The sequence below is a fragment of the Monopterus albus genome, unplaced genomic scaffold, assembly GCF_001952655.1.
Source record: "Monopterus albus unplaced genomic scaffold, M_albus_1.0 scaffold271.1, whole genome shotgun sequence".
Lineage (NCBI taxonomy): Eukaryota > Metazoa > Chordata > Actinopteri > Synbranchiformes > Synbranchidae > Monopterus > Monopterus albus.
The window spans coordinates 257534-269561 of NW_018128151.1; the positions used below are offsets into that span (position 1 = coordinate 257534).

General features: G+C 41.2%; 1 protein-coding gene across 8 annotated transcripts in view; it reads right to left on the reverse strand.

The window, feature by feature from the left end:
• The window catches only part of cacna1g (calcium channel, voltage-dependent, T type, alpha 1G subunit), a 254312-nt gene that overhangs the window by 70830 nt on the left and 171454 nt on the right, over positions 1-12028 (reverse strand). For 6 of the 8 annotated variants that reach the window (XM_020622048.1, XM_020622047.1, XM_020622044.1 and 3 more), the window contains exons 13-17: positions 11748-11862; positions 10231-10386; positions 6761-6826; positions 1298-1391; positions 83-264 (exon numbers count right to left, since the gene is read on the reverse strand). In XM_020622048.1, coding sequence (XP_020477704.1) covers positions 83-264; positions 1298-1391; positions 6761-6826; positions 10231-10386; positions 11748-11862 — 613 coding nt within the window. The remainder of the gene's footprint in view (positions 1-82; positions 265-1297; positions 1392-6760; positions 6827-10230; positions 10387-11747; positions 11863-12028) is intronic. The other 2 variants (XM_020622042.1, XM_020622050.1) reach the window with 2 other exon arrangements.

Sequence of the window (12028 nt, forward strand, 5' to 3'; positions counted from 1 at the left end):
GGCAGGGGCAGTGACAGCTGCCATGAAATTTAAACCCTGCCACATGCTGTTGGTGTATGTGAGAATAATGATAAAAACTAACCGGTGACTTGTCATAGCAGGCTCGGTCTATGGAGACACTGCTGCCTTGACGGGACTCGCAGCCCAGGATGGGGTCACCTCCAACAGGCAACTTGGGTACGGGCATCGGGGTGGCAGCCGTGTGGGTAATTAGAGGTGGGGTCAGGCTGGTCTTCAAGTCCACATGACCATTTACAGGCACTACTAGTGAAGCATGAAGAAAATAAATGTTGGTTAGGAAAAGGCTAGAGCAAGGAGGATGAGTGTTAGACAGGATTAACGATGACCAGGGTTTAACATAAAGAGCAGAGAAGAAAGAGGGCGGTGTGGAATTCAGAACAACAGAGGCGAGAGATAAAATGGACAAAACAAAAATCTCATGAAAAAAAAGCATAATCAAAGAAAATAAATGAGCTAAACTGAATATAAACATGAAGAGGAGCAGGAAGAGGTGGCACATGGGGAGGTGTGATAGGCAGGGACACCCTCAGTAATGCAGCACACAAAAATTTATGCCTCATACTGTTATTGAACCGCATGAATATTTCAGCACAGCATTACTCTTACGGGGCGTGTGGGAAAGACTATTACAGTATGTTTGGCAGCAACATGAATGCATGACATGTGGGGAGGAACGCAACTTCAATAACTCTAATTCCTCCATCTTCCAACCTTTATCCAAGGCCTAGAAGATAAACATTAGGCTCTTTCAACTATGTAAACAGTCTTACACAGAGTGTCTGATGGAGCTGAAGGGGAGGTGATACTGTATGTTGTACACTCGTGTTTCCACTGGGCTTTTCGGTCTGCATGAGCAGTAATTAGAGGGGATGGGAAGCGGCAAATGAGGAATTATGCATGAGGCTGGTGTACAGGTTTGACGCTGGTGCAGGGAGACAGCAAGACACATGCCCGCTGAGTGTGACGAAACCAATGGGGAAAACTGAGAGTAGGAGCCCACAGGCATACAGTAGAACAGGTGGGGGAATGCTTGCAACACAGCGTATAATCTGCAGGGGTCTGACGCAGATTAGGGAGGAAAAATGTCTGCAGTTAACTGTGCAAACACAGATGGTACACGTTTTGCCAATTGCATCTCATAGGGGCTTTGAAAAATCACAGAGGGTTGATTTAAATTCTTTGCATTCCTCTTACACATCATTAAAATAAAGCAGTGCAGCCATGCAATATGTGATGCGTGTATATATCCCGTACCATACGCGTGTGTGTGCCTCACCTGCAGATGCTGACAAGTCCTTCTTGCTACCGTTAACATCCTCCATACTTCGTGCGAAGGAATCAATCTCTGAACCTGATTTAGAGGCATCACCCTTGACACACAAACATACACAAAGTATTAGAGGACAACACCTGTAAAAAAAAAAAAGCCTGCTTCTGTGTATAGTTAACAGAAAACAAGTGGGCTGAAGTTGGCTCTAAACAGATCCCTGCTCAGCTGTGTCTCTACTCAAATATCATTATCAATCCCAGTTTAAATCTGACCTGGGATCAGTCATTAGAGGCAACTTTTCTCTGTACACAGGTAGATGAGGATGTGTTCTAATGATTCCAGAGTTCAAAGATTTAAAAAAGTGGAGCAAGAGGAAGCGAAAGCTCAAATATATAAACTACTGCCATGCAACTAGAGTAAGCAGGTACAAAGAGACACAAATGGCCCTGTAATGCTACACATAACCTGGCCAGTATACTGAGTTAACTTTGTCATACAGAATTGTTTCCACTTACTATGGTTCTTAAACAGCTACAAAAGTGCTACGGTATCTACTACTGTAACACAACCCACTCCGGACGTAGTTCACTGTGACATTATTCAGAACAGCAGAACTGCTGTCTATCACTATTCTGTACACCCATGTCAAAATGCCTCATCATCTCACATTTACATATCTTTCTACTCCTCATTACTATCTTTCACAGACTTTTCATAATCTCTTAATTACTCCCAGCCTCGGCCTCACACTGCCTTCCACTTACAAACCTACTGCAGTGAGCCCCAGAGTTTTTGTTTGTGTTTGCTGTGCTATGCCAGAGCCTGCAGATTCCATTAATATGTGCAAGGGTGCCAGGTGGATGCTGAATTAATAGAATACCGACTTGGTGAGTCCGACCTTTGTGGTAGCAAAGTGAATGAACTGTGTGCAGAAAAGCCTCAGGATCTAATCACCGTGCATCCCTTTTTAAACTAACAATACGTCTCATGGCTGGTAGAGAAAGACAGAGTGAGGGTGCATAAACTGCATTTTGCATTTGTTAATGGCTATGGCTATTTTTGAGGCACCAATTTTCATTTTTTTCTCTTGCAGTTAAAGTCACTATCTGTGTGCCTTGGACTGATTTCCCCCCAGTCTGTGAAGTGGGGGGAAATTAGGTAAGGAGAGCGAATGAACTAATGAACTACGAGACCAATCAGCTCAAGGGCTACTTGGAGACTGCCGTGCTGTCTGTACTCATCATGTTCCTGCATCTGCTTATTCATCATATTGGTTGGTTGCTATTTAAAACTCTTGGCTCACAGCAGAAAGCATGAAGCAACTGGATATCTGGGGTGTGATACCCATATATCCAGTTTTTTCTGTAAATTTGTCACCTTTTTGATTAGCTTTGTTTGTTATGATTATCATCAGGGCTGCAGCTTATGTGAACAGTCGAGGGTAAGCATGTCACTAAGGTGGAGACACAGGGCATGCATATTGTCATTTAGGTTGGAGGACTTTCTGGAAATGACCTGCCTAAGTGAGTAACACCTTTTTTAAATACTCTTCTTAAAGCATACATTATCAAAGAGCTTATTGTGGTTGAACTGTACCTTTTCCTTCCATTTATCTCAGACTGTATTCCTGCAACTAGTTTGGCTTTAGAATTGTCTGAGCACAAACATTACACCACGGACAAAAGTTCACACGTCCACTATAACATCTTGCCCTGTTTTAGACCGTATGAACACTGGTCTAAATAACACACACACACACACTGGACATACAGTACTGACAGATTTTAGGCACAGGCAGGCCAGGCAGTCGCCTAGAGCACCACCAGGAGGAAAGGCACCAAAGAGGATAAAACAAAGTTTTGGTTTTACTTTTATATGGATAATAGACGTTTAAAAGTCTGTCACTGACTTTCAAAGCACCCCTTACATTATTATGGAGAGAGAAAATGAAAAACACAGATCACACAGCACTAAACGACTGATAAGGAGAAGAGCCTGCAGACAGGCTGTACATACAGTATGTTGGCACAACCAAGACACTTATGTTCCATAAACATCATAATATGACACACACTGGAATGAGGGTATGGATAGCAGCAATGAAATTTACAGTATCAGGTAAACATTTCTTATACATTTCAGTCGGTACAGAGGGAGTAGCTTAATCTGGACAATTCTGACTGATCTGTCAAAAAGAGTCATGCTGACATGAGATCTGTTCAGTCCTAATCTCTCAGCACTCAGGGTTACACAACAGAAACCCACAGTCGAAGAGTTGCTGAAACTACACCACTGTAGATCACAAGACGGGTACGAATCCAACTCAGACCTTAGTCTGCCAGAATACCTTCATCTTCTCTCTTGTTCTCTCACTTTCTCTGCCCTGTCTTGTCTTTCTGCATCAGCTTCTCACTCTTTCTTTATTTTCTTTTAGGGGCTTTCAGTATACGACTTTGTCACATGAAGGCCTTATTTTGTAATTCAGCTGTCAGACAACAATTCTTCTAAGCTAGAATGAAGTAAGAACATATTAAGGCATCTTGGCAGCGGAACAGGTTAAATAAAACTAGCAGAAGGTGCAATCAACACAGTCTTTATGGTTTAAGTACTGAAGGAGGAAGGAGATGTTAACTGGATTACATTTAGCCTTTCAATATGTTGAGTACATCATTGGTTTGGGAAGAATTCAGCCAACATTGGTAAGGAGGAGGTGTTCTAGCCAAGCCTTAGAAAATGGAGGTTTCTTTGGAGAAAGGAATGGTGCAAATGATAGCTATGGGGCAAGGGAGCCAATGGGCTCAAGGGAAATCTTTGGTCCTCAAATAGCCGGGTTGTTTGGATAGCTCGTTTACACTGTGCCACCTCAATTTGGGCATGGTGGCGGGAGCAGGAGACCAGGGCCAGGCCAGGCTGGCTGCTAACAGCCAGACAATCACAGATACCAGCAGCACACAGGGGGATCTCAATATCATAGCTTCAAAAAGGGTGCAAAGGTGGCTGCTGACAGGAGGAAGGGGGATGCATCCTACCACAGCTGATACTCACCAGCCTACGACTAGTTTAGACACCTGAGATTTGGTAGCAAACTTCAAAACTAAGGCCAGGCATTAATGACCTCCACACCAATAAAGGTATCAATGGAAGTGCATGGCTGCCAATATTCAAAGTAAATATTGTCATCCATCATCTGTTATTTCATTTTTCATGTGCACACACAAAAACTGGAAATTTACTTTAAAACTCAAATTGACATTTTCATATTTTAAAGTGGAATATTATGGCCAAAATAAATAAGTTTCTGAATCACAAGTCAGTCAAATGGATGTGCTAGATCAAAAGTAAATAAAAATTGTTGAGATATTTCAGTGAGGAACAAGGTGGTGGACTGAACCCCTGCGACTGTCATCAAGATAGCCAAATGAAAATCAAAATGAAAACTCCAGTGGCAATTTTCAGTGTACTCCACAGAACTGCACCACCAAAATACAATTCCTCAATAAATTGCCTATTTTCGTGGCTTATTTAGCTGGTAGTATGCACCATAAGGTTGAAAATAAATTGGAAACAGAATTTTAATAAAGTGTCTATTTGATTTAATTATTTTATTTTCATATTAGCAGCCTTTGAGTTCCATAAAGGCTAGTATACACAATGTATAGATAATATAGTGTATTGAAAGTTATAAGAGGTCAAATATAGGAGAATAAAACTAAAAGAAAAGGTTAAACCACTAGACCAGCTAGCAGACTCCACTCAAATCCCCAGGCTCAGGACTCAACTTGGCCACTTCAGCCAAATAAAGAAGACTGACTGCCCATTGGAACGCCACCTGGATCAGGTTTGGATAACATAAAATTAGAGGGCACGAGGACAAGACTCAGAACCAGCTGTTTTTTTTAAAAGGCCTCATTTCACAGAGTGTACTGGCCAGGTCTTAAGAGTCTGAGTCATGCACCTCGTGCTCTCTTTATTAGCTCTCATCCCCTAGTCCGGCCAGCCGCACAAAAAGCCGGCACTCATCCCCCCCCATCCCTGTCTCTCCTCCACTTCATCTCTCTCCTCCGGCCAGACAAAAGAGAGACTGAGAGAGGGAGATTGTTGGCAGCATCAGTGCAGTATTTAGACCCCGAGGCTGTAAAATAAAAAGACAGGGGTAGAGAGCTACTGGGAGGCGAGCATTCAATCCAAGGTTCGATGTGGAGTCTGCCTTTAAAGAAAAGTAAGAAAACACAGAGACAGGAAAGTGATGCAAGTGTTTAAGCACTTTGTTGTCTCTCCTAAACTCCTCTGAACAGACACAGTGCTCTGGTTAGTCTCAGAGCAGGGGCAGCATGCAGGAAGCACGCTGGAGGACGTTCAGTTGATGTGAAACCTCCTCTGGCAACCAAGTTGGAGGTCAGCTGGATTTGGCAACGTGGGTGATCACAAATCACTTTTCTACACTGTTCGTGTCTGCACTGCATTAGAAAGAGACTGGTGGTTTCACGGTAGTAAAACTAGTCCCAGTACAGTGTCACTGTCTTGTTAACATGATTCCCACAACTGCTCATTTTACAAAGGCCAGTTCATACACATGCTACTGTTCCATAGTCTTTCCTATGTGACAACCAAATACTTTCATTTTATGCACAGATGTGTGGTAGAAGTATCAGACTTCCATAATAAAGCTATTTTTTTCTTTCTCCAATTTGTAATCATATGTTTAGCAAACAATGCAGCATTTAGTCTTGGAGGAGACTGCACCACAGTTGCCTACTTCATCAGAATTCAAATCCAAAACAATCAATTAAAATTGCCAAGTTTATTATCCAGTTTCTCCAAGCTAAACTTTAGTTTTACTCTGCCAATACTAGCAAACATAACATTTTAGGCCAGGTATTTTAAACGATTCTTATAAGATACACTGGGAGTTGCTGTTAACATCTTTCTTTATATTTTAATGTACAAAGACCTGCACCTTCTTATTAAAAAAGAAGATATTTTTAGCACAGCTGCTCATCTTTTGTACTGAGGATTTACCTAGGAAAATTTAATGTCCATTTTGGGCTTGGGAAAGTTCAAATTGAAAGTCACCTACTGTCTTTACAGAAAATAAACTGAACTATCAGCAGCCAATATTTCAATATCTCTGTGATTATTTGGATGATGTAATACTACTAGGTGGAAGCTAGAAAATAGTTTTTCTAATTTTGGGGAAATGATCCTTTAAGGCCCTAGCAGCAAGCTAGTAGTTTGAATATGTTATCTACATAAATGTATTTGATAAATGATCGAGTTGGCTAGTTATCTCTGCAAAATGATGTCAAAAAGCAGACACAGGCAAGACAACAGACCTCCAACATGTAGCTGCTGAGAGATCTGTGACATTACTGCAAAGCTTCTATAGGGAACACTGAGGAGAACGGGTGGACAGGCAGGGCAGAGGAGAGGATGGAGGGAGGACAGGCAGTGCCGCAGTGCTGTACATACCCCTGAGTCTACAGGCAGCTGAATTAGGTTCAGCTGGGCATGCAAGTCCTCTCGCTTGGACACTTCCTATAGCGGACGTGATCGGTGCAGCCGGACGGGAGAGGGAGGCGCAGACAGAAAAGGAGGCAGAGAGTGAGAGGTGGAACCGCAGCAGTTACAGAAGAGCAGAAGGACAAGGTTAAAGGAAGTTCAGCCTGTTGTAACATTCAGACTTTACCATGCAACAGAACATTTCAAAGGAACTGTCCTGGATCACAGTGTGCAGTCATGTGCTGAACATGTGGTTCGGCAACTTCAATTAGCTGAAAGCAGTAAAAGCCAGGACAGCAAATGGAAGCACAGCCAATTTTTACTACGCAGTTCATTCACGGATATGTTGTAAGGATATCATTTCATTCAAAAAGCAGAAATGAAAGTGATCTTGGCATAAAAATATAATGAATGCAGTACAGCTGTGCATCATTCAGAGCATACTGTGTTCAGCATGAGAGCATCCCCCTGCAGCTGATAGTTCAAGTACATGGAAGTGGTTCAGTAGGTACTGTGCTTGTTTGCATATGTGTGAAATATATGTTTATTGTCACATTGAGAGGTGAAAAAAATGTATTTCTTGTGTTGACAGCTCTCCATAAAGAAACAGATCCGGCTGCTGCACTGTCTGCAGTGGGTAGTAGAAACAATCACAACCTGACAGAGAGACACAGTGAGCAAAAGAGATGGATGAAGAAATAGAGTATGTAGGAGATGAGGAGAACAGAGTTAGAAAAAATCAAAGCAGACTGAAAAAAACCCTTCATAAGATGATTTCCCTGCTGCCTTCATGTCCAAAGCAATATGAACATTAAAAGTAATACTCTTTGGATGTGTGTGTCTTCGCTCCACAGTAGTACATCTCTCCTGGCTTCATTTAAGCACCCGTTACCTAGCAACCCTGACGCAGGGAAAGTTTGGCCGACTAAAAATAAACTTAGTGTTTGCAGAAAAGGATGTAAAGTTGAAAACTGAAGGAAGATTAAGCCGACAGCTCTGTGATGATACAGGAGAACAGAGGGCGTGACTATGTACGAGTGAGCCTATGTACTGCATGTGTTTTCAAAGATTTTTGTCCTTACTCGCATAACCTTAAAAAGAAACAAAATGTAAACACAGACAAGACACTCGATAACATTCAAACTAAAAATGATCATATTTTATTTTTTGTTTAAGGAAATACAGACAGATCAGCCATAACGTTACAACCACCTGCTTAATTCTATGTACACAGGAGTCAATGTGGCAGTTGGTGGCACTCGTGTCACTCTGCAGCTCACTGTGCATCTTCTGTCAATCTATTTGCTTTCATTGTTCTACTGTCAGGAAGAGCACAACTGTGTTGACCGTTCAGTGAAAAATGTGCTCTGATTCAGTCATCAGGCATCACAGTGTGGCCCTTGTCAAAGTCACTCAGATCCTTACACTTGCCCATTTTTTCTGCTTCCAACACGTCAACTTTGAGGACTGAATGTTCACTTGCTGCCTAATACACCCCACACACTCACAGGTGTGTTATCCCACCATAATGAGATAATCAATGTTATTCACTTCACCTGTCAGTGGTCATAATGTTATGGCTGGTCAGTGTAAACTTAAATGACGCTGCAGCTATTGTGCCCACTTTGGGGTTACAGAAACAAGCTGTGAATGCATTGATATTAATACATACATATGTTTTCCTAGACAAATTATAGTATCCATGGTTCGCAAAAATTCACAACCTTGTGAACACTAATAAAAAAAAGGATAAGGATAATCACCTTTATTGGCCAAGTCTGTTACACACAAGGAATTTGTTTCCGGTACAGAACCGATGGCAGCCATCTGCAGCGCCAACTCAACCAATGGCTCTAACCATCGGGGGGATTCAGTGTCTTGCCCAAGGACACTTCAACACACACACTGCAGGCACCAAGATTTGAACCTTGTGGTTGAGAGACAACTGCTCTAACCACCGCACCACTGTCACCTCCCAAACTGAGTTTTCCTGGAGAATGCAGGTATAAGTATAATCACTGCAGAAAAATAAACAAAATGTCTTCTTTATGCAAATTTCAAGAAAAAGAAAAAAATGAAACTAAGAATGAAAACCAAGGATATGGACTGCATGAGCTTATTCTTGGCAAAAAACAACTTTAAATAATTTAACTAATTCATTTCATTTCAACCCTGTTTGTAATTCCATTCATCACAGTCATGTGCCTGATATTTGTTCAGCTGCTAAGCACAGATAGCATTCCAGTTAATTTATATTTTATGAGGCCATCAACCTCTCTCTCTCTCTCCGCACCCTCCATCTTCTCTCTCCTCTCACAAGTGAAAAGCCAAAATCACATTGCAGATCAAAGCATAACTGCTGTCACCACTTAAACAGAGAGAGAAGGGGAGAGACAGAGACAGCCAGATTGACTGAATAGTCATGTAATTTATCCTCTCCATCTATTTATTACCCTCTATTCCTTTTTCTCAGTGACTCTATCTTTCTCACTAAATTCCTGTTTGTGCCAATCAGGCTGGCTGAAAAGTCAAAGCTCAGTGAGTTTCAACTTTTGTACTCCCTGTAGCTCTGAAAACTGTTTTCCCAGCTGCCTGTCTCTCAACAATAGCAGCTATTAATCTACCGGCTTCTCTCTCTGGCTCTTGCTTTTCTTTAACTTGGAGAAAAATCGCAAACAGTGGATAACCGATCACTTTCATGACATACCTGTAAGCAGACTTGAATGAAAGAGGGGAATGATGAAATGGGATGATGACGAAATGGCTTTTGAGTAATGTGGACTGATACACAATATTGTCTCGCAGACATAGTTTTCTTATGATGTACTTTATTGAATGACTGCACTGGCAAATAAGCAGAGCAATAATGAGGATGACTGCCGAGCTAGTAGGAAAGCTGGAAAAGAGGCTGACAGACAGGCGAAGAGGAAATAATGTCCTCGCAGAACCCACTGCAGAGAGTGCAAGACCAAGGTGTAGGTTAATGTCTACAGAGTTCATCAATTTGTTCTGTATGTGTGGGCGTGTGGAGCCATCCATTAGTGTTGCAAGTGCCTGAACTGAAAAATAAACAACTGATAGAGTAATTCAGTCTGATGTTTCAGTCTTAAAATCTAAATTCTTTAAAAGCTAACAGGGTAGACTAATTCTAAAAAATACATTAGCACTAGTTCCAGTAGCATTTTACACCCTCCAAGTATACAGAAATTATTTGTGTTAAGGATTGAAAGCAAGCCAGAACATTAGGCAAGATTCAACAAGGTAACCAGCATTTAAAAGTAGTCTCCCCTGGAATGGCAAATTTCTTTCACATGCTTTTAGAAAAAATAATATTTGAAGACTTAATTTCACATAAAATCAAGGTATAAATTAACCTAGATGCTTCTTGTACAAGACTTTTGCATTAGTCCATTTTGTGCATGTGGTTAGCAGCACTGTACCTCTGCCTGAAAACCCTCGACCAAGATGGCCACCAGCAAGTTGAAGAGCACGTAGTTGCCAAAGGTCATGAGTGCGATAAAGTAGAGGGCAGCTACGGGAGAGGTGGAGGCCATGCCATTATACAAGACCTTGTTCCAGTCTTCCTGGGTTAGGATCTGAAAGACAGTAGAGGGCAAAAAAGTATTTATGGGAACTAGAATATAATTGTTCAGAAATTGGTCTCGGAGTTTAACAGCACTTGTTTGGTTACTGTCACTGTCTGTCAAGCTGCCACATGACATATGTAGTTTACACTGACAATAGTGGCTGATTTATTACTATTTATTTTTCAGACAGAAATAAATAAAACACTCTAGTCATTTCTAGCCGGTCAGTTTTGTTGGCTATAAAATGACAACTGTAAGTTTTGTTAGCTGTAGCTAGCTAGCTAGCTAATTATGCTACTGTTAGCACCAAGAGTTGTTTCAAAGTGTTGTCTGGCTGACTTTTTCATGTTTCCAGATGACTTGCTCTAAAATGAGTATCATGCAAACAATGTATACATATGCACTTTATGGCTATAGTATATAAAAAGCTGCATGTCCTAACCAAGTTAGCATCCCACCAGTTGATTTAAATGACATATAATTCTGAAGAGAGAGATAGAATAGTTCTTATATTTCAGAGAAAAATAGTCCAAGTATTATAAATGTAAGAAACATTAAGACATTTTTATTTGAACACAACCTTGCTTTACTTTTTGACTTTAACTAGTTCTAAGTAACACTAACCCTATTTAGAGAAAAGGCCTTTAGAAAGATGGCTAATCAAGATGTATGACAAAATGAACGTCATCTTGGGTAATGTCAGCTGGGGCTGCTGGAGTGTAAACTTCCCCAGATCCCCAACAATGAGCAGAACAGAGCTGCTAACATTAACCTGAACTGTAACAGAATATAAGAGTGGCCTCCAAACAGTAGGGAAGTGCTGCACAATGGCTTGGATAGTTGTTTGATTCGGTGGAGCTAGTTGGATGCTACAGAGAGCCTTTGAGTTTATTCACTAATCCAAAGTGACAATGCGAGAGGAACACCTACATCACCTTTATAAGATACTTGGAAAAGGAAATTATATGAGTGGAGGAGTGAAGAAGACATGAAGGCCACCCAGGGTGGGAGAGAGTGAATAGAAGAGTGAAGAGGACTATTTGGCTTGACATAATTAATTTATTCAGGAAGAAATTCTTTTCTTTTTTTTTACTTTGAATGGGGACAGGTTCAGTCAGCACCAGTGAAACAGGAGGATGTTGGGTTAGCTGCTTGTGAGCAGTTCAGCCAATACAGTTTGATCACACAGAGAGTTCAGACTTCTAGAGGGTGGATACACTTGCATACCTTTAGGTCAGACTTCTGCTAATGCTTTATTATCTTTATACAGTGTGAAGTAGGGCATATAACTGCAGCTACATTGGCCATAACACAGTGAAATGTGACTATTTAACAGAGTGGGAGAAGGGGAGAAAGGGGTTTATGCTCACCTGGAAGACTGTCACTATAGCCCAGAGAAGAGAGTCAAAGTTTTTCCTGTCTGGAAGAGTGTCTCCATCCCTCTCTGAGCCAAACTTACAACCAAACAGATGCATCCCCAGGATACTGACACAGGAGGAGAAAGGAAGAAGAAAAAACAGACAGGAAAAAAAGGGATAGATGTTTACATCAAGCCAACTCATTAGATACTGAACTGGAATTATTTGCTGTATCATGGTGATTATACTTGGAAAAACAGCTGTAGTACATACTGATCATTAATGATGGCTAT